A 24,352-nucleotide genomic window follows, 5' to 3' on the forward strand; every position below is an offset into this window, starting at 1 on the left:
CGTCTGGGGAATCCCCTGACCAGTTTCAGCATGTCCTGCTTCCAGTAGCCACATATTTAATTTGAAAGGTTTGGCACGATATTTCAATTTCATTTTGCTAATTACGTGAAAGTCTTATTTATCTTTGATAATATCTTCTTGTGGATTTAGGCTGTTATCGCAGCTACTGCTACTGCTTCACTTCTCTCCTCTGTCTTGTGATTTGCTGGTTGAACGTTCTGCCAACTTATTTTTAACTAGCAAGGTACCCGTGCTTCGCTACGGTATTATACTGAAATTTATAATTGAATGCTTATTGTTTTAGATATATAATCCGCCGAAATTCGCGATTTGACACGTTTTCAGCGAGAATCCACCAAAATTCCCGATCTGACTCGTTTTCTATTAGATTACGGCAGGTTTCCTCCCATTTTTCAATCTTCCTTTCCAGCAATCGATTTCGTACTTCCCGGGCTAGTCTCAGGCATTCTTCCCGGTCAGTTGGGTCCGTAAATCTTTGCCATACCGTATTTTCCTATAATCATTTTTAATCTGGATAAAATCCTTCAGGAGATCCGGCGTAGTGTCATATTGGGCGCCTTGGCGGCAATGAACCCGCGGCCGGACTGCATTCTTAGTCATTACCCGTCCAGGAGCCGTTTCCAGCGCGGTCCGCATATTTGACGACGGTCCGGAACATTATTATTATTATTATTATTATTAATGTTATTCTTATTCTTATTCTTACTATTATGTGTTGCTGGGATGAATGATGACAGGGAAAACCGGAGTATCCGGAGAAAAACCTGTCCCGCCTCCGTTTTGTCCAGCACGAATGTCACATGGAGTGACAGGGATTTGAACCACGGAACCCAGCTGTGAGAAGCCGGCGCGCTGCCGCCTGAGCAACGGAGGATCCGTATAAGTACATTAAGAACAGTAAAATCAATTGGCCTCACCTCCTTTTACACCCCACCGCCGTTAGTTTTTACTGCCAACCCCCCCCCCCCAAAAAAAGTTAAAAGAAGGCGTGTTTCTTTATGTTTAAGGGAGATTCCAAACACCAATGTTCACGTCTATTACCTTCAGTTTTGAGATATAAGTATCCCCATAAATATAATTTACTTTTGTCACTTCATTTCAAATTACTCTCCCCCCCTAAGTGAATTTTCCCGCAAAAAATACTTGTTTCTTTAATAGTGAAAGATCTTCTAAATACCAATTATCACGACTCTAACTTCTTCACTTTTAGATTTATGTGTCCTCATGAAAGGAATTCAACTCCTTTACACTCCCGCCCCCCAAGATGGTTTCCCCCCCAAAACGCGTTATTCTATGTTTTTAAAGGAGATCCAAATTCGAATTTTCACGTCTGTTACAACTTTAGTTTTTATTAGATGTATATATTCTCATACAATTAAAGTCAATTAATTTTTCAATTCTTTCACCCCCTCCCCCCCCCCCCCGCTTCATTGGATTTTCCGAGAATACGTGTTTCTTTATTAAAGCAGATTGTAAATATCAAATTTCACGTCTGTAACATCTTCATTTTTAAGATATCAGTAGCCTAATTAAAAGAATTCAACACCATTTTCAGTCACTTTCAGCCCCCCTCCACCCAAGTGGTATTTCCGAAAATTAAAAATACATGTTTCTTTATGTTTAATGGAGATAAAAATACCATTTTTCACTTGTGTAACATGTTAAGTTTTTAGATATACTGTAAAAATTCTCATTTTAAAATTTCACCCCTTTTGGGTTCCCCTTAAGTGGAGTTTCCAAAAACAAATCACCTATGTTTCTTTACATTTACAGGAGATTCCAAACACCCACTTTTTACGTCTGTAACATTTTACGTTTCCAAGATAATCTTTCAAAAAATTCACCCCTATTTATCACTTCTGTTTAACCGCCATTAATAGGATTTTCCAAAAACTAAAAAAATACGTGTTTCTTTATTTTTAAAGGAGATCCCATATACAAACTTTCAGTTCTGTAATATCTTCCGTTTCTGAGATATATGTATCCTCATTAAAGGCATTCAACCCATTTTTTACCCTTTTACACCCCTCCTATTGGGATTTACAGGAAACAAAAAAATAAGTGTTCCTTTATTTTTAGAGGAGATTCTAACTACCGATTTTTACATCTGTAAATTTTAAAGTTTTAAGATGCAGACACATTCATTTTTAAAAATTCACCCCCCTTTTCACCCCTCAATATTTGGATTTTCAAAAAACGAAAAAATACGTGTTTCTTTACATTTAAAGTAGATCCCAAATACCAATTTTCAGGTCTGTAATATCTTCAGGTTTTGAAATATAAGTAGCCTTATTAAAGGCATTCAACCCATTATTCACCCTTTTACACCCTTCCTATTGGGATTTTCCGAAAACAAAAGAATACGTGTTTCTTTATTTTTAAAGGAGATTCTAAATACCAAATTTTACATCTATAAACTGTAACAGTTTTGAGATATAGATACACTCATTTTAAAAAATCACCCCTTTTCACCCCCCCATTAATTAGATTTTCCAAAAACAAAAAAATACGTGTTTCTTTATTTTTAAAGGAGATCCGAAACACCAATTTTCAGGTCTGCAATATCTTCAGTTTCTGAAATATATGTAGCCTTATCAAAGGCATTCAACCCCTTTTTTACCCCTCCTATTGCGATTTTCCGAAACAAAAAATACGTGTTTCTTTATTTTTAAAGGAGATTCTAAATACCAATTTTTACATCTATAAACTGTAACAGTTTTGAGATATAGATACACTCATTTTAAAAAATCACCCCCTTTTCACCCCCCCATTAATTGGATTTTCCAAAAACAAAGAAATACGTGTTTCTTTATTTTTAAAAGAGATCAAAAGTACCAATTTTCAGGTCTGTAATATCTTCAGTTTCTGAGATATAAGTACTGGTATACTGATTAAGGGCATTCAACCTATTTTCTCCATTTTCACCCCTTTTCACCCCTCCTATTGGGATTTTCTGAAAACAAAAATATACGTGTTTCCTTATTTGTAAAGAAGATTCTAAATACCAATTTTTACATCTGTAAACTTTTAAACTTTCGAGATATAGACACACTCATTTTAAAATTTCACCCCTCTTTTCACCCCCTTAGCGAAGGAATATCCAAAAATCCTCTCTTAGCGAGCACCTACATCTTAAAATGAATATATCCCCAAAATTTCATTTCGTTACGTCCAGTAGTTTTGGCTCTGCGATGATGAATCAGTCAGTCAGTCAGTCAGTCAGTCAGGACAAGTTATTTTATATATATATATATAGATATCTCTGTCACGTAGTAATCTCACACTTCTCTCTCTCAAGTGGAATATTCAATTGCCTTCTTTCTTATGCAATATCTGCCAACCTCCACACCTGCGCTATTGGAGTTTTAATATTAGCAAGCTGTATTACAGCATACATCCTGCTTCCCATACACACTTTGCCTCATATAATATTACTTCTATTCAATTTCAACAATTATATTCCAATGACGTGAACCAATTGTGTTCAGTGTGTTTCTTTTCACTTGATAATTTTTGTTGTTGTTGTTACATTGCATTATGTAGAATAGTACTAAAGTACTGGTCTTTATCACTGATTGGTAGAGTTTTATATATTACCACTTAAATTTTATTTTCACGGAGGTGGGAAAATAATTGCACAGAATGGAGTATCTGTGAGAATGAGGATTAAATTTACTGCAATAAATGTTTTCAGATATTTTAATAGGAAAGAATAACTTTTATTACCATATTAGAAAATAAAAGACATAACCTTTTCTACTTAAAATCAATATTATCAAAACTTATTTATCTTGTCTTAAAGTATTAAAATAATAAATGTTGACATTAGGGTCAGGGATACAAAATCACTCACTAAAATTACAAATAATGGCTGTCAATAAATTCAGTTTGCTCACTTACTAAAAGGGACTGAAGAGGTTTAGATTAAATTTTCATAGTTGTTCAAGTCATTACTGAACATGTACTAGCCACGATTGTTGAATAGTGGCTAGTCAGGTATACCAAGTACATCTGATACTTCTACAGTAACCGAGCTCAATAGCTGCATTCGCTTAAGTGTGGCCAGTATCCAGTATTCGGGAGATAGTGGGTTCGAACCCCACTGTTGGCAGCCCTGAAGATGGTTTCCACTGGTTTTCCGTTTTCACACCAGGCAAATGCTGGGTCTGTATCTTAACAAAGGCCATGGACACTTCCTTCCCATTCCTAGGCCTTTCCTGCCCCATCGTTACCATAAGACGTATCTATGTTGGTGTGACGTAATTCAAAATAGGAAAAAAAAAAAAATTACAGTAGATATTTCAACAATATTTGGGAAGATGAATTTATTAGATTTATTAGATGATGGTCTTCTCATGTAATGTCTTAATTTTTTACTTTTTAGTTCAGGCCTATTTCTACACAATTTCTTTATTCCAAGGGCTAGCCTGTATTTACAGACTTTGCTGTTTCCACTTGTACCAGGCTGGGGACTAGGTAGTGGGTGGTGTACTTTACTCTTGCATTCCATTAATTTTCTCATTCTTTTTTTATATATATATTTTTTAATATTTCCTTTATCTCCTACTTCTTCCTCGCCATTATCTGTTTTTAAATCTCTCTGCTCATGTTGATTCATGTCCCATATAAGTGTTATTTTTTGCGTCTTTCCTTGCATGGTACCGTATCACTCCCTTTTGTTTAGCATCCTCATATCATTCTCTATTGATTCCCGTAGATTCCACATAGATTCTGTTACAGATGGCTTTACGTCGCACCTACACAGGTAGGTCTTACGCTGAAAATGGGATAGGGAAGTGTTAGGAGTTGGAAGGAAGTGACTGTGGCTTTAATTAAGGTACAGTCTGGTGTGAAATTTAAACCACAGAAAATCATCTTCAGGGTTGCCAGCAGTGGGGTTCGAACTGCTATCTCCTGAATGCAAGCTCACAGTTGCGTGCCCCTAACAGCATGGCCAACTCTCTTGGTTGCATAGATTCTTTCTCCTTTTCATTTGAAGAATTTAAAGCTTTAGTCTTTCATGGATTTTTTTTGGTTCTTAGCCATTATATTATCATTAAAATAAAGCCTAATTTTAGGAGAGCCATTCACTTAGGGGCACGCAGCTGTGAGCTTGCATCCGAGAAATAGTGGGTTCGAACCCCACTGTCGGCAGCTCTGAAGATGGTTTTCTGAGGTTTACCATTTTCACACCAGGAAAATGTTGGGGCAGTACCTTAATTAAGGCCACGCCTGCTTCCTTCCCACTTCCAGCCCTTTCTTATCCCATTGTCGCCATAAGACCTATGTGTGTCGGTGTGGCATAAAACAAATTATAAAATTTTAGGAAAATATACTTTCCAATTTCATTATTTAGATGACCAATTAGACTTTGTGTACTAAGCAGAAATCCATATAACACAATATTATAAAATACACTGCTGCATCACAAACTCCATTACTTGTTCTCACCTCCATGAATAGCACTCAAGGATAATAGTAACAAGAGGTGAGATTTTTCTCTTTGTTGAACTACTTGGAAACATTTGAGGTTATGAAATCTCACTTTTAGAGTTAGAATATGTATTACTTAATTTGTAGTATAATTAAATTATTAGTCATAAAACTTTTCCTTCAGGAGCATGGTTCGGAGGCGAGAAATCCAATTACCAAATCTCCACTAGCACTTTCATATACTGAAAACAATACCTAGCAAAGGACATGCACAATTTTGGCTTCAGGCAGCGGACAAGATAGCTGCCAATAGTTGAATCAAATGAAGCTAGGAAGCCTACAGTGCTATCTGTAGGGGTATTATTGAAGTTTTTAATTTTTCATGGAGGTGAGACTTCACTTTGGGACAGGCATGTTCGGTGTAAAGAGTGTTATTTATAAAATAATACACATGTTCTTGAAGTGTTTGAGTAATTTTTCAGCTGATTATTTTTATTATAACACCAAAATGGCTTGGAAACTAAAATCTATCAAATTATGAAATGATGAACATACTAAGTCAGGTGTGGGGACTTGACATGGAGATGAGATCTCACATATTGTGCCCTAAAATTTAAAAGAATTAAAACCTTTATTGAAAAAATAGATTAATGGACCAAATAGATCTTTTGTCAAATTAACATACAATAATAATCTATAATTCATAAAATCATATTTTACACTAGAAAACCAGCTGGGACACAAATCTGCCCGTTTTTTGGAGAATGATGCTGATGAAGAATACTGCAATGTATTTGAAACCTTAGCATCTTGTACGTAAGGTAAAACAACAACACTGTCCAACCTGGATGAAAGAGCATAATGGTATTTTGCATTTCATGTTTGAGTTTACATATCAGTGCAGTGAATTGCTGTGATTAATGACAGTAGATTTTGTGTAGTTAAAATTGTATCTCATTATAGTGTTTGGTATATTGTAGTCTGTCAGGTGATAGTATATGCATACAGTGTATAGGTTTTAAACTAAAGTTTTATTTCTGAACTATTTACAGCTCAAGTAAATCTTGCTACCTGGTTATTAAGTTTAAAATGCTGTTTACTTATATTGATTATTGCTTGTTTCAGTGGATTTGAGAGAAGTAAAAGAGGTTCGAATGGGAAAGAACTCCAAAGATTTTGAAAGATCACCTGAAGATGCTAAAGGCATGGAAAACTTATGTTTTGTAGTGTTCTATGGCATGGAATTCCGATTAAAGACACTATCAATTGCAGGTAATCATCCTATAATATTTTTTCTGTTTTGGAGTTGAAGTCATAATGTCCGGCTCGTTGACTGACTGGTCAGTGTACTGGTCTTTGGTTCAAAAGGCCCTGGGTTCAATTCCTGGTCAGATTGAGGATTTTAACTCCATAGTTAATTCTTCTGGTTTGATGACTGGATGTTTGTCTCACTGCACATCTTCATCTACACACAACAAATCACCACAGACACATACAATAGTGATCATATCCCTTCACATATGGTTGGCGTTGGGAAAGGCATCTGGCGGTAAGACTGAGATGAAGTGCCAATGCCAGGTAACTGGGAAAAGGCCACGAATAGTAAGAAGTGTTGAAGTCATTGTGGAGGATTTTTTTTCAATTGCAGTTTGTAGATAAATGTGAAAATGAAATGTTATGAAGAATAACTTACTGAGACTGAGGTACTAATATTATAGAGTTGCCCAAAAGAAAAATTAATGCAGGTCAGAAGAAGAGTCTAAAAGATATGAAGCAGTAGGTTATGGATTCTTGGCGAATGGGTGAAAGGCTAGTGATGATAATTGTTGTTTTAATGGGTTGAGCGTCGATGTTATCGGCATCTGAAAGGCTGAAAAATGACAGGTAAACAGAATGATGTGGTCACAATGAACTATCAAGTCTGGGTCTGCCCCTAAAGAATGAATTATCATAAGATCAAGAAAAGGTGCAATCCCGTTGATTACCTTAGCAGTGAACCATTAGTCCAAAACAGTACTATGACATGGAGCATGAATGGAAATGGAGGTTTAATAAGGAGGTTGACATTTTTAGTCAAATAGCTTCATTAAAATATTATTATTATATATGTATATATAATTCGCTGGGACCATCAAGGACCACGTTAACTCTTGTTGCATTTGACACTGAATTTGGCCTTCTTTAGAGCCCAAATTTCCCTCATTCTTTGTGAGTGGGCCTGCTTATGCTCCTCTGTCCAAGGGGCACCGTATCTTCTCTTCAGTTGCTCATCTCGGTTTAGCCCATTCGTTAATATTTTCTTGCGGAAGCGATCTCTGTTAAGGGTGTCTTCAGCTGAGATATGTAACATTTGTAGGTTTTCTCTGGTATTTCTAAACCAGGGAATTGTGGTTTTGGGGTTTGAATAAAAAAGTGAAGGATCTCTTTAGTTAACTTTCTTCCGTCCATTCTTTTCAGATGACTGTAAAATCGTACCCGTCTCTTTTGGATTGTTTAAAGATATGAACTTCATTAATGTTTCCGTATTGAATTGAGATTAACAATAAGATATCTATTAGGTTCAACCTTTTCAATACTAATTATGTACGTGTTTATGTTACAAATACCTTTTATTCAACTTTGGGACCGGTTTCGACATATATAATGTCATCATCAGCCATAAAAAGATCACAATATATAAACAAGGACACAATCTGTAACTGACTATGATCACAATATATAAACAAGGACACAATCTGTAACTGACTATGACTGATGATGACATTATATATGTAATTAATCTCATAATAGAACCGTATTGAGGACAATATATTAAAATTATAAAATCCTTTTATTAACAACCACCTACTCAATACAATACATTACTCATTGAATTATAAAATAATCATGAGGTGTCTTAAATAATGGAACATGTTTCGTTCGACATAGCGAACATCATCAGCCATTAATTTATAAAGATTAGGTCAGGGCCCAGAGCTGAAATGATAAAAAATGTTAAAAGAGTGACAATGCCGTAATAAAAAGTAAAATGATATCATTAGACTTGAAATTGTAACAAATATGTACAGATTAACAGCAAGTATTTGTAGTGAAATACATTGAACGATGGTAGTCTGTAAAGTTAAAACAATCATGAGGTTGTTAAAGTAAAAAAATAGATACAGTGGACCTTAAAATATATGTCAATGCGTGAAGCGTGGATTAATTATTGACGATGGAGTTCTTTAAATTGAGCAAAAACAAAAGTTGAAATAGAGTTATTGAATAGTACGAGTCAAACTAAACCAGTTAAAAGGCGCATGGCGACGAAACTAAGGTTGATATGACGTGAACTCCAGTAGTTAGGAATTCTGTAGGAGAGCCAAACACAATGCCAGAAGGAAATACAAGTTGAACTAGTCCGTATTTACACGCTAGCAGTAAAATTAATCGTATACAACGTAGGACACCAATGGTGGACTCGTTAAAGAGTAACTATAATCTTGAAAGTAGGGAGAGTTCCAGCAAACCAAAGATGAATGGAGCAGATTATGGCACAATTGGAGTTAGAAATTTGTTTATTCGCCAAGACAAGTTCAGGCACATGAGACAGTCTATCATCCCCAAGAAGAGTCTTCACTTCCGTCACAGCATGAGACAAATTGTGTGTGTCTGAGGCATCAACAACAAACACCAACAGGTCAGTGTCTTGAAGAAAGTTGTTCCAATATCGACGAAAATTCTCTCCACCTCCAATCTCCCAAATGTTGAGTGATATTCCACCATTATTAAGACATGTAACATTAAATCCTTCAGTTGGTTTTATTTCTTCATTTTTACACTTTCCAGATGTAACTTGAGAGAGAATTGTACTCTTTCCAGATTTCTCCAAACCAAGCACAAGAATTCTCCTTTCTGAGTTTTCTTCCAACCGCTTGAATAAAATTTGGTGAAGTACCACAAATGCATAAAATACACATATTGACGTAGAAACTATAATAAATCACTGTGTTTTGAACAAAAGAATCTAAAATCTACAAACAAACAACAAAAAAAAATTACAAGGATATCCAACAGAAGCGTATATTTGTCAAATACGCCTCTGACAGCAGCAATAATTGCCTTCCATTAGAAGATTGCGTGTTTGCTAATCTGAAAAGGAAGTTGTAAAATTGCTGCTGTCAGAGGTGTATTTGACAAATATACGCTTCTGTTGGATATCCTCGTAATTTTTTTTTTTTGTTTGTTTGTAGATTTTAGATTCTTCTGTTCAAAACACAGTGATTTATTATAGTTTCTACGTCAACATGTGTATTTTATGCATTTGTGGTACTTCACCAAATTTTATTCAAGCGGTTGGAAGAAAACTCAAAAAGGAGAATTCTTGTGCTTGGTTTGGAGAAATCTGGAAAGAGTACAATTCTCTCTCAAGTTACATCTGGAAAGTGTAAAAATGAAGAAATAAAACCAACTGAAGGATTTAATGTTACATGTCTTAATAATGGTGGAATATCACTCAACATTTGGGAGATTGGAGGTGGAGAGAATTTTCGTCGATATTGGAACAACTTTCTTCAAGACACTGACCTGTTGGTGTTTGTTGTTGATGCCTCAGACACACACAATTTGTCTCATGCTGTGACGGAAGTGAAGACTCTTCTTGGGGATGATAGACTGTCTCATGTGCCTGAACTTGTCTTGGCGAATAAACAAATTTCTAACTCCAATTGTGCCATAATCTGCTCCATTCATCTTTGGTTTGCTGGAACTCTCCCTACTTTCAAGATTATAGTTACTCTTTAACGAGTCCACCATTGGTGTCCTACGTTGTATACGATTAATTTTACTGCTAGCGTGTAAATACGGACTAGTTCAACTTGTATTTCCTTCTGGCATTGTGTTTGGCTCTCCTACAGAATTCCTAACTACTGGAGTTCACGTCATATCAACCTTAGTTTCGTCGCCATGCGCCTTTTAACTGGTTTAGTTTTTACAAGTTATAAATCTCATTTTTCAACCGTATTGGAGTTCAGAGTATCAAATTATTATAATTAATGAACCACCTTTCCAATACATAAAATCCTTTATTTAGGATGAAACCATTTAATCACAAATTGGACATGTTTCACTCAACTTTGTGAGCATCATCAGCAATAGTTAACATAAATCATTGGTGGGTCAGGGCCCTGATCCTGGTGTATATCACAAAAGAATGTCTAATATACATTGATAAAAATATATAAATTTAACAAATTTAAAAATAATCAATAAGATTATTTATGTCTATTAAAACAAAAATTTTTTTTTTTTAAATCATTCAGATTGTTTAAAATGTAAAACGGAACGGATGGCTTAAATGTTACAAATAGTATATGGTAATTAGATGTTCTTAAAAATCGTTGTCCAACATATCTACGCTCGATTATATTAAGACTGTTTATGATAAAATCAGTTTTTCAAATCAGGGTGAGTTCTTATTATAGACTATGTTGCTGATTTTTTAAGAATAAACATGATGAGAAACGCTAAAATCGCACATGATGGTTGAAAAACGAGTTCACTGGTGATAAAATGTCGTCTAGATCGGCGTAATTTAGCCTTTATGGGACTCCTTGCGTTGTAATTTCTGCCATTATTTTATGCAGTAATATGTTGAAATTGTTCTTCTAACGAAAAAATGCTGATCTATTATATCACTGGTGATAAAATGTCGTCTAGATCGGCGTAATTTAGCCTTTATGGGACTCCTTGCGTTGTAATTTCTGCCATTATTTTATGCAGTAATATGTTGAAATTGTTCTTCTAACGGAAAAAATGCTGATCTATTATATGAAATTGATCGAATGTATCCCGTGTGTGAACTGGTCCCTTGGTTATTTACTTAGGTTTGACGGTAACTGGCTTACTGCTGCGTGTATTGACAGAACTGTTTCATACTGACGTGTCTTGGTGTTTTGGGAAAGGCATTTTTTGTTGTAGATTGTGCGGGATGTTTGGTAGGCTATTTCTAGTTTTCATACTTGCTCCTGACGTGCTTCTTTGTCCAGTCCATTTTTCATGATGATCTCACCCAGGTATTTGAATTTGTCTACTCAGGGCCCTGGCTTACACGCAGCAGTAAGCCAGTTACCGTCAAACCTAAGTAAATAACCAAGGGACCAGTTCACACACGGGATACATTCGATCAATTTCATATAATGGATCAGCATTTTTTCCGTTAGAAGAACAATTTCAACATATTACTGCATAAAATAATGGCAGAAATTACAACGCAAGGAGTCCCATAAAGGCTAAATTACGCCGATCTAGACGACATTTTATCACCAGTGATATAATAGATCAGCATTTTTTCGTTAGAAGAACAATTTCAACATATTACTGCATAAAATAATGGCAGAAATTACAACGCAAGGAGTCCCATAAAGGCTAAATTACGCCGATCTAGACGACATTTTATCACCAGTGAACTCGTTTTTCAACCATCATGTGCGATTTTAGTGTTTCTCATCATGTTTATTCTTAAAAAATCAGCAACATAGTCTATAATAAGAACTCACCCTGATTTGAAAAACTGATTTTATCATAAACAGTCTTAATATAATCGAGCGTAGATATGTTGGACAACGATTTTTAAGAACATCTAATTACCATATACTATTTGTAACATTTAAGCCATCCGTTCCGTTTTACATTTTAAACAATCTGAATGATTTAAAAAAAAAAAAAAAAATTTGTTTTAATAGACATAAATAATCTTATTGATTATTTTTAAATTTGTTAAATTTATATATTTTTATCAATGTATATTAGACATTCTTTTGTGTTATACACCAGGATCAGGGCCCTGACCCACCAATGATTTATGTTAACTATTGCTGATGATGCTCACAAAGTTGAGTGAAACATGTCCAATTTGTGATTAAATGGTTTCATCCTAAATAAAGGATTTTATGTATTGGAAAGGTGGTTCATTAATTATAATAATTTGGTTTAGTTTGACTCGTACTATTCAATAACTCTATTTCAACTTTTGTTTTTGCTCAATTTAAAGAACTCCATCGTCAATAATTAATCCACGCTTCATGCATTGACATATATTTTAAGGTCCACTGTATCTATTTTTTTACTTTAACAACCTCATGATTGTTTTAACTTTACAGACTACCATCGTTCAATGTATTTCACTACAAATACTTGCTGTTAATCTGTACATATTTGTTACAATTTCAAGTCTAATGATATCATTTTACTTTTTATTACGGCATTGTCACTCTTTTAACATTTTTTATCATTTCAGCTCAGGGCCCTGACCTAATCTTTATAAATTAACGGCTGATGATGTTCGCTATGTCGAACGAAACATGTTCCATTATTTAAGACACCTCATGATTATTTTATAATTCAGTGAGTAATGTATTGTATTGAGTAGGTGGTTGTTAATAAAAGGATTTTATAATTTTAAGTCATTATATATGTCGAAACCGGTCCCTAAGTTGAATAAAAGGTATTTGTAACATAAACACGTACCTAATTAGTATTGAAAAGGTTGAACCTAATAGATATCGTATCGTTAATCTTTTGGATTGTGTCGATAATTTTCTCTATTTTGCTGTAGACTTCCTCATTGGATCTCTTTTGATGGATTCCATTTCTGTACTTTGATTCCAACATTCTTCTCACAGTTTTGCGTTGTTTTTTTTTTTTCTCCACTTCTTCAAGGAGTCCTTGTTGGCATTTAGAGACAGGGTTTCAGCTGCATATAGAACTACTGGCTTCAGAACTGTTTCATACTGACGTGTCTTGGTGTTTTGGGAAAGGCATTTTTTGTTGTAGATTGTGCGGGATGTTTGGTAGGCTATTTCTAGTTTTCATACTTGCTCCTGACGTGCTTCTTTGTCCAGTCCATTTTTCATGATGATCTCACCCAGGTATTTGAATTTGTCTACTCAGGTGATGTGCCCGTATTTTGTATGGAGTTTTGGCGGGTCCTCTTTAATGTTAGTCATTACTTCTGTTTTCTCAAACGATATCTGCAATTGTTCAGCAATTTCCTTTAACATTTCAGCTTGAGCTCTAGCGGTTTCTATGTCGTTTGAGAGAACAGCAATATCATCGGCAAATGCCAAGCGGTCTGTTGTGATCCCCTTGGATTTGGTTCCTATTCTTAGTGGACTGTAGTTGGTTTCCTGTAATCTCATCCACCAGGTTCTGATGATCTTTTCAAGAACGCAGTTGAAGAGTATCGAGGATAGCCCATCACCTTGTCGGACTCCTGTTTTGATGGCAAAGGAATGCGAGAGACATCCGTGGGAGTTCACCGTGGATTTTGTATCGGTCAGGGTGGCTCTAATTAATGCCAACAGTTTCAAATCAACTCCAAATTCATTTAAGATGTTTAACAGTATTTCCTGGTCAATGGAGTCATACACTTTCTTGAAATCCACAAAGACAGACACATACTGCTTGGACTTTAGTGTACAATATTTGATGATCGTTTTGAGATTTTGGATGTGTTCGGCTGTTGAACAACTTTTTCTGAACTCTCCTTGGTATTCACCTATTTGATGTTCGACTTGTGCTTCCAAACGGTCCAGGATGGCAAGTGGTAGAATTTTGTAAGTCATGGGTAGCAAAGATATTCCTCTGTAGTTGTTGATGTTCTTCATGCTGCTTTTCTTGTGTAATGGATGGATCAAAGCTATTTTCCAATTTTCGGGTGGGGTCTCCTTGCCCCAAATTTCTTCTGTTTTCTTTTGCAAGATATCAAGCGATTCCTCTGGGGCATATTTCCATAGTTCTGCTACTACTGAGTCTTCCCCCTGTGCTTTGTTATTTTTGAGATTGGGCAATGTGACGCTTGATTTCATCCCTGTCGGGTGGTCTGAAATTTGGGTACCCAAGTGAGGGTTCCTTGGTCTCAATGGGGCTTTTGCGGTTTAGAGCAATTATGAACAAAAAAACCAGAATAATAGTTAAGACCACCTGTCCAATACTTATCTTTCCTTATATTTAGGAAATAAACATTACAACAGGCGTTGTCACACTAGTTTTAAGCCTATTTTCATTTTCTAAATATAAATGTTGATTCTTAGGGTGCCATATATATTAAGGACACTAGGTTCAGGGCCCTGACCTAACTTTAGGCTAAGATTTATTTTCGGCTGATGATGCTTACAACTGTTAAGCGAAACATGTCCCATCTTACAACGCCTGTTGTAATGTTTATTTCCTAAATATAAGGAAAGATAAGTATTGGAAAGGTGGTGTTAACTATTATTCTTGTTTTAATGTTCATATCTGATGTCCAATACGGTCTACAATGAGATTTATTACTTAGAGCAATTAAGTAAATTCTTGAAGTAGTCTGCCAGAATGCTGCAATTTTCTTCATTTGACGTCGCCAGTGTGCTGTCCTTTCGCTCAAAGCATAGAGATGGTGGTTTATAGCCAGTGAGTTTGCGTTTGAAGGCTCTGTAGTACTCTCTGCTTTCATTCTTCATGAAATTTTGTTCTATCTTTTCAATGAGAGATTTTTCGTATTTACGTTTCTCAGTTCTGAACACCCTAGCTGCTTGGGCACTTTAGGTTTAGTAGGATTCCCAATCATTTTCTGTTTTCGAAGAGTAGTACTGTTTCCACGCATTGAGTCTTTCTTTGAGGACTGATTTGCAGGTATCATTCCACCAGGCATGCTTTTTGCTTCTCTTGATTTCTGTAACGTCTTTGGCGGCCTCAACAAGGAGACTTTTGGTGTTGTTAAAGTCACAGTCATTTGGTCTAGCCTTCTCCTGGAACTCCTCAACCCTTTGCCGAAGTTTATCGTTGTCGATGCGTGTGATCTGTTTGGTTGTCTTCCTTGTGTTTGCAGGAATTGGTTTGAATTTGATCAGAGACATGTAGTGATCTGAGGCCTCATTGATGCCTTTCTTTACTTTGACATTCATACTCTCAGGGCTGTTTCTCCTGGAGATTGCAACATGATCTCTTCGGAACTCTCCAGGAGTTTGGACGGGAGAACGCCAAGTCATTTGCTTTCTGGGTAGATGGCGAAAGTGGGTCGACATGACCTGCAGGTTGTTATTTTCGCAAATGGACACCAGTCTTTTGCCGTTGGGATTGGTTCTTTTGTGAGCAAGGTAATTTCCTATAAATTTCTTGTACTTCTATTCACGACCTAGTTGGGCATTGAAGTCACCCAAAAGAAGCTTGACATGGTGTTTGGGAATTTTGTTTAATTTTTCATCCAATAGGTCCCAGAAATTATCAACTTCATCTGGTTTAGACTTGTTCTTATCGTTTGTCGGAGCATGTGCGTTAACTAGGGCATAGGTTTTGTTTGCGCATTTAATTATTAATATAGACAATCTGTCATTCACTGGTTCAAAATTTGCAACCGATTTAAGGATCTCGGTTCTAACAGCAAACGTGGTTCCAAGCATCACAGCTCCATTGAGGATTCCTCTTGGCGCTTTGCTCTTGTAAAATCGGTAGCCTTCGGATTAAAAAATCTCTTCATCTGGTTACCTTGTTTCTTGTCGGGCCATTACGGATATCTGATTTTCGTGAAGAGCTTTGGTGTGAGTTCTCAGCTTGCAAGTTTGTGTAAGTGAATTTATGTTGAAAGCTGCTAGAAAGGTTTTGGATTTTGGCCTGAGTTTTTGACTCTTTGGGGTACACCGAGACACTCCGACTCGTCTCTTGCACGATGTCCAGTCTTCCCCAGAAACTGAACAAGACTCATGCACCGTGGCATTCATGATGAGGGATTTATCCGAAGACTTACCCCCTGGGGTATGTTTCTTGAAATGTTGTGCCATCATGCTTCTTGACTTGACTTTGTTTTGGATGGGTACCCCACCCCTCCTTTTACAACTAGAGTTTTTAACCCTAGATGTTGCCTCAAGATGTTTTCTGGCTTCTGGTCATTCACGAGTCTTCACCGTAACCCTGGCAAGAGACCAGTTGTTTTTCACGGTGGTATTTTATTTCCCTGCTACCCTCTGACTCTGCAGGCAGCAGAGCCAGCGAGCTTCCCCAATTCCCATGGGACGAGACCGATGGAGGTAACAGGTAAATCCCCATTATTATTATTATTATTATTATTATTATTATTATTATTATTATTATTATTATTATTATTATTATTATTATTATTATTATTATTATCATCATCATCATCTTCAGTATATTTGACTCAAAACCAAAAACGGCCATGCCATGGTACGCTAATGTTAAGAAAGATCTTAAAGAACTGGGCCTACAAGCAGAAGATGCACAAGACCGAAATCTTTTCAGAGCAGCCATCAAGTCTTTTGGGACTTTCCGGGATGAAAAACAGGCAACTGGTGCTAAATGGACAGAAGAACGTCTTGCTAAACACAGTGAGCTAATGAAGACGATGTGGATCGAGCGAAAAATGAACAAATGTCAGAATGTAAAGTGAGGCTTATCGTGGTCCCTAGTTGGCCGATTAGTGAAGTTGAATGAATTATTATTATTATTATTATTATTATTATTATTGTTGTTGTTGTTGTTGTTGTTGTTGTTGTTGTTGTTATTCTGGTACTTGTGTATAATTGCACAGATGAATAATTATCAAGAAAAATTATACTTGAGGCTGTTTTCAAAATTTTAGGCAATGTTTCATAGGGAAACTTGCGCATAATTATGCAGGTACTGAGAATTACAGATTTTTGGATGTTTCCAATCAGATAGATGGGCAGCCAAAGTTTCTTCAATGACTTCCATGTTGTTAAGCACCAGTCCTGTTGCTCTGATTACAACTGATACTGTGGTTACTTGGAATGTTCGCCACTGATCTTTAACTGACTGTGCTAGTTCTTGATATTTCTGCAGCTTTGTTTGTTAGGTTGACTGAATATTTGTACTACAGGGCACTGCATAATCGACTGTCCAAATATGCTTATCTATGCAGTTCCATAGTGTGATATTTGGGCTGTTATATGCCACAGTTCTGTCAATCAAGATGCTCCTTTCCCAGTATAGCTTGCAGCTGTTGTTTTCTAATACGTTAGCCAGCTTGTATGAGTAGTGTGGTTCTACAGGTGCTGTAATCAAACCGTATTTGATGGCAGCTGTGCAATACATAATCTTTCCAATAAGATCATGTTTTTCCTTTGCAGTCTGTGAATACTAGAATTGAACATCCTGATGTTACGTCTCGCTGTTTCTTGCTCCATATTGCATGTGCGGCAATGATCATTGGTTGTACTTCATGTAATTTCTTAGTTACTTGATCCTGGATAGCAGTTATGTAATCCTTCTGTTTCAAGGAACATTTTGCCTTCTGTAAGCCATTTGTACAACCATTCTTTGTCAACATTAACATTGGCCAGTTCAGCTCCAAATTTCTCAAGCAAGCTTTTCTGTCTGCATGTGGTTGTGATTTCCTCCAATGTGGCTACTTTGAGGTGAATGTCATTTTGACCAAGTTTCATTGGTGTATAGTACTCATCAGCCAACTGTATCACTTTATGCAGTTATGAGGATTCGGATGATTTGATGAGGTAGTGTTGCATATTCTCTACCTGCCTTGCCCATAGTTGTGCCTGCGGTCCGGTTCGTTTGTGCCGAAGTGATTATAGTACTCTTTAAGTTTGACAGTGCATGGGACACAGATAGGGAAAGAGTTCTAGTGATTAATAAATGCAGTTTATTTGGCCTCGTGGCTTCTCTCAATGGCTCATTCACAGGTATCCAGCTATGTACTAGCCATCCTAATGCTAGCCCTCTCTGGAGATATACAACTGAACCCTGGATCCAACCAAAGCAATCAGGGTATGACATTTTTCTATGAAAATGTGAGGAGTATGCGTAACTTGCTTGCTGACTTTAATGCTGGACTAAGTGCAGGGAACTATGGCTGTATTTGTATCAGCGAAAGTTGGCTTAACGAAACAGTAGCTGATACTGAAATATTAACGGAGAGTTACATTGTATTTTATAAGGAAAGAAATTCTGTGAACACTTCAAAACTGGATGGTGAAGGTATTTTTACTGGCTGTGAAGCCTGACCTTGGACCAGTGTCGAAGCCTGAGCTTGCTGGGAATTGGGAGTGTCAAGTAGTGAAAGTCAACCCTCAGCCTGGTCGCGCTGTCTTCATTGTGTGCTGCTACCTGCCCCCAGATGAAGTGCACGACAGGCGTAGTGACCTTTGTCAAACATTGGGAAACATTACATCAGTTCTTAACTCACGGGACCACTGTTATTGTGTGCATTGATTTAACTTGAGCCAATTAGCTTGGAAAACTGATGAGTCGTCAAAAGTACAACACATTATCAAACAGAGAAGCGAGGAGGTATTCTTATTTCTACAAATTATTAATGAATTCGATCTCAGTCAGATTTGTGATTTTCCTACTAGGAATGTTAATTTTCTAGACTTAATTTTAGTCTCAAATGAATTACTTCGGAGAGGAGAGTGCATCAAAACTGAAAATGTAATTCACTCTGATCACCAAGCCATCGAAATCTTCCTGCCTATGCCAAGGACATTTCGCTTCAAAGTGCAAAACAGAGTCATATTTGCACGGAAGAAAGCAAATTTTTCTTTAATGAGGGACCCTGTACCTGTGGGATATGATTAAAGAGTCCCACTCTGTGGATGAAGCTATGAGCACTTTTTATGACTTACTATATGCAGTAATAAAAGACAGCGTACCATTTCGAAAAATTAATATCAGAAAATATCAATCTTGGTACGACTCAGAACTTGTCCAGAAGGTGAAGGAAAAAGAAAGGGTGAGAAGAAAATGCAAAAGATCAGGCCAAGAGTGCGACTATATGCAGTTCTCCACATTACAAAGTGATTGTAAAAAACTGCAGCGTGCTAAATACAGAGGCTACGTTAGGTCGGTAGAAGATGACATCATCACATGCCCTAAGCTCTCTTGGAATTTCATTAATAATAATCATTTAAGTGTGGGTGTTTTCCAGCTGAGTGGAAAAAGTGTTACATAATCCCCATCTTTAAGAAAGGTAATCAGGTGTTTTTCGATAATTATAGACCGGTAGTGCTGCTCTCACTTTTATTGAAGGTGGCAGAGAAAGTCATATATAATTGCCTGTATGATTCTCTTAGTCAGTACATAGACCCATCACAGTGTGGATTCGTTAAAGGCAGGTCAACTGTTACCAATCTGGCAGTTTTTTTATCTTCAGTTTCAGATGCGTTGGACAAAGGTACACAGTTTGATATGATATATACTGATTTTTCCAAAGCCTTCGACTCTTTACAACACGAAGCCTTGTTGAGAAAGTTGTCACCGTATGGAGTGTCTGGGAGTATTTTTGAGTGGCTAAAGAGCTACTTGACAAAATGAATATGTCTTGTCAAGTCCGAGGGTTTGATCTCTAACCCCTATCAACGTTCATCTGGCGTCCCACAGGGATCACTGTTAGGGCCTCTTCTATTTGTTTTGTTTCTAAATGATTTTACTACAGTCGTTCAGAGCAGTGAACGTCTCTTGTACGCTGATGACTTGAAACTATACAAAGTCATAGAAGACAACAGTGATGGCGATTATCTACAAGAAGATCTGAAGCAAATATGCGAGTGGTGTGATAATTGGTCCCTTAAAGTGAATAAAGTCAAATGTGGTGTCATGTCATTTACTCTAAAATTAACACCTGTATTTTACAGATTTAAAATCATGGAGAAAGTTTAAATCATGTGGAAGAGTTTAATGACCGAGGTATAATTCTTAGTAACAGGAATGGCTTATTCTTTGAGAACCACATCGATGGTATTATAAAGAAATCATTCAGACTCCTGGGGTTTGTCAAAAGGAATTGTAAAGATTTCATTAATATTGCATGTGTCAAACACCATCTCGAGAGAGTACAGATAAGGTTCATGAAGTGGATTAGTTTTGGATTCCTGGGCATGCCACTTTCTTTAAGCAGGAATGAAGAATTTGTAAACATTCTTGGAATGAATATGCTGGCAACGTGCCGAAAATGTGTGAATGCAATGTTAGCGATTAAATGCTTGAAGAGTAACATGGACTGTCTGGCTATACTGGGGTTGATCCCACTTCATGTTCCAAGCAGGCGAACAAGGCAGTAATGTACATTCCACCTGCCAAAATGTAGGATGGTTGCACATGAAAATTCTTGGTTCATGCAAGCCCTTAGAACCATAAATCAGTTGGAAGGGTCACTCTACATTTTTCATCACCCTTCCACTGCAATTTGGAAAGCTCTTCTCAAGGGTGGAGCATGATAATTTTGTAAATTATGTAAATAATCTGTAGAAAACATGTAAAGATTTATATTTGGTATATATATATATTTGTATAGATATAATTTAATTTTTTATTTTATTTATTTAATTTAATTTAATTTTCTATTACATCATCTGTAATAGGAACATCCTGTAGGTGATAAGTAAATATATTCTATTCTATTCTATTCTATTCTATTCTACTGTATTCTAATCTAGTCTAATCTATTCCTTGGTTCTGAAATTATTGGCAAGTCTTGAAGAGCTACAGGGTACAAGAAACATAATGATAAGCTTGATCAAATATCTGGAAAAGCAGGGATATCAGTGAGAGAACCAAGTGGAGACTGTTCAGTGCCATCATTTTCCTTATAGTCACCTATGGCCGTGAAACATGAACCCTAAAGAAAGTTAATAGGAGAAAGATACATTTGAGCTTTGGTGTTGACGACATCTGCAGAGAATACCGCGAACAGCCAGAATTATTAAAAAGAAAATTTTGGACAAAATTGAGCTAAGAAACTTCTTGGAAGGGAGTAGGCTATAGTTGTGGAAAAGTTATCTTTACTTTGGCCACATAAAGAGCAGTACATCCATAGTAAAGGATATCATGCTTGAAATGATTGGTGGCAAAAGATGAACAGGATGGCCAAGATATTACGTTGGTTAGATGGCATCTGGAGAAAACTTGGGAAAGGATCAGATGTTTTCGGGGATAAGGAGAGAACAGAAAAATGGGTTGTAAGGACAAGCAGTTACACAATTTATTTTAACAATATTGAGAATAAATAATCACATTAAAAGAGCCAAAATTTTACAATCTTTAAAGGGATTTAAGTGCATGACCTTGAGCTAAACAGCCACGGTACTGCACTTTTAATGTTGAAGATAAAAAAAAACTGATGTCTTATTGAAGGTAGAAAAACTCAGCATAAGCCAAAAGAAATCCATAAACTATATTGTAGGCTGACTAATGTCAAACTATAATTTAAGTTACAAAATTTTTGATAACAAGAAAATATTACAGTAAAGTAAATTAAAGATTACAAGAAAATGTTAAGTTTAAATAGACAAAAGAAAATTGACAAAAATTCAAAAAGACTATTAGCTAGATTACAGGATCTTGAAGCGAAAATATTTGTAGCGTTCTTGATTGACAAAAGTTCAAAAAAGACTATTTAACTAGATTGCAGAATCTTGAAGAGAAAAGATTTGTAGCGCTCCCCCAGGGATAAAAAGTTAGTAACTCTTTTAAATACCAGATAACAGCATTTAGAGCCTTCAGCCATAAAATTTCGATGACTAGCAAAAAAAAAAAACCCCAGGTGAACAGATCTTCACCAGTGGCTAGACAAACCAGTCATCAGCATTGTTTTTAAAAAGAAGAGCCATAAGAATTTAGTGCTACTGGTGAATGCGAGAAAAGGCAGATGAATAAATCACCGTTAAATGCAGAGTCCAAACTGCCATATGATATGTTTCTGCGTTGAACGTGAAAAATTCTGCCACACAGGTGGTGACTGAAGTTTATGTTAGCTGCTTCTTGACATGTCAGCGAGGCGCAGAGCTGCAGCAAAAGCACACGTATGTGCTGGTGAGTGTTTGACCTTCTGATGACTGAATGCAAGCTACAGAGTCTGGTGCTAGCATTATGTAGAGGGATGGAATGTTCTTGAGGTGGAAGATGAAAAATACCTTTGAAAACTAACAATTAAGTTACTACAGAGAATAATAACAGACTACAAACAAATACAAAACAGTCCAAAAAATGGTCCTGAAGGAGTATTAGTAATAACATTCAATAAAAAGAAAAGATTAAATAATAAATTAAAAAGAATTACCAGTCAGAGGGAAGACAGTAGCAAAAGGTTACTTCATCAGTACCAATCAGCGTGAAAGTTGCTGATGGCATGAGCAACATGTCCAGGTGATAGTAGCCAATAAGAAAATTAGGAATTAATGACCACAGGGTCAGCATACCTGCCAAGAGATCACAGAAAATAGTTTTCATTAAACCTGTGATATGAACACATGCCAAGGGTGAACTTATACTCTTCCAGATTGAAGAGCTACTCGAATTAGGAGCAAGTTTCAGGTAAGATAAACATCAATAAATAACAAAGTTGATAAAAAATGAGAGGTACCGAGATTAAAAAAGTGTGAATATAAATTTGTCATCAAACTTCAAGGACGTTCATGTGAAGCATGAACCAGCATCAAAGGAGATACTGGCATGACAATAGCCAAACTGAAAGAAGCTGTCCTTAATAGAGCTGAATGGAGACATGATCCATAGGAAGACAGAGAGCCATACTCGAACAGAGAGAGAGAGAGAGAGAGAGAGAGAAGAGATGTAAATTGATACACACAAGGGGTTTCTGCACTGCTTCTTGGAAACATCCATTGCTGTTGGACTGCCAGCTGTATAGTTATACCCCACTCAAAGTGCATATCACATTACTGTTAAGTAATAATAGAATAATGATCTATAAATGAATATTCAAATTGTTACTATATGTAAAATGCTTTATTAGGCATTATTGACACTAGGACTACTAGAGTTGTCAGGGTGACCACTACATGTTCCCCAGATTGAATTGCTCAGGCAGTAGAGTGCTGGCCTTCTGAGTTCCAGATGGCAGGTTCAATCCTGGCTCAATTCGGTGGTATTTGAAGGGGCTCAAATCCGTGAGCCTCATGTTGGTAGATTTACTGGACATGTAAAAGAACTCCTGCGGGACAACATTCTGGCACTTTGTCATCTTCAAAAGCCTTTAAAAAAGTAGTTGTTGGGAAATAAAACTGATAGCATTATTTATTTATTTATTTATTTATTTATTTATTTATTTATTTATTTATTTATCTGAAATCACCTGCCCCATTTTCCATGTGTTGATCTTGGTTTGTAGTCTGTTTTTTTGTCTGCATGTTTCTTGATTTTGTCTGTTTTGTTTTTGAAATCTTCTATTGTAATTTGTAGTTGCCTCATATCTTCCTTGATTTCTGTAATCCATCTAATGTTGCTTTTACTGTTACATAATTTTTTATAATTCTGATAATCCTGTTTTCTGGTGTCCTGAGATGTCCAAAGAATGAGATTTGTTTCTTCCTGATTGTCCTCATTACCAGTTCTATTTCCTTATAGACTGTTTCATTAGAAGCTAGTCTCCAGTGACCATTTCCTTGGTAGTTTTTGTTTATGCGTGTTTTGATTAGGCTATACTTCTTTCAGCCGGGCTGTGTGGCTCAGGCGGTTGAGACTCTGTCCTTCTGACCCCAACTTGGCAGGTTCGATCCTCTCTCAGTCCAGTAGTATTTGAAGGTCCTCAAATATGTCAGCCTCGTGTTGGTAGATTTACTGGCATGTAAAAGAACTCCTGTGGGACTAAATTTCGGCACCTCAGCATCTCCAAAAACCGTAAAAGTAGTTAGTGGGACGTAAAGCCAGTAACATTATGTATTATACTTCTTTCAGTCTTGAGTATTCTGTCTATTTCTGCAGTATTAGTTGTTTTGAAAATGGTTTCACTTACACGTGTTATTTCTTGTTAAACTGTTTTATATTGTTTCATTTTTGTGGGTATTAAGAGGCCTTTTTGTTGTATATTTTCTTGGTGATGTAAGAAGTTTGACTTTTTGTTGTGGTTATATGTTCTTATTTCTCTTAAATATTT

At 36.3% G+C, this 24,352-nt stretch overlaps 1 protein-coding gene across 2 annotated transcripts in view; it reads left to right on the forward strand.

Annotated features, from left to right (window-relative positions):
- LOC136886934 (1-phosphatidylinositol 4,5-bisphosphate phosphodiesterase gamma-1-like) overlaps positions 1-24,352 on the forward strand; it is a 737,826-nt gene that overhangs the window by 59,913 nt on the left and 653,561 nt on the right. For both annotated transcript variants that reach the window (XM_068231056.1, XM_068231055.1), the window contains one exon: positions 6,580-6,726. In XM_068231056.1, the coding sequence (XP_068087157.1) occupies positions 6,580-6,726 (147 nt within the window). The remainder of the gene's footprint in view (positions 1-6,579; positions 6,727-24,352) is intronic.

This window comes from Anabrus simplex, chromosome 1 (assembly GCF_040414725.1).
Source record: "Anabrus simplex isolate iqAnaSimp1 chromosome 1, ASM4041472v1, whole genome shotgun sequence".
Lineage (NCBI taxonomy): Eukaryota > Metazoa > Arthropoda > Insecta > Orthoptera > Tettigoniidae > Anabrus > Anabrus simplex.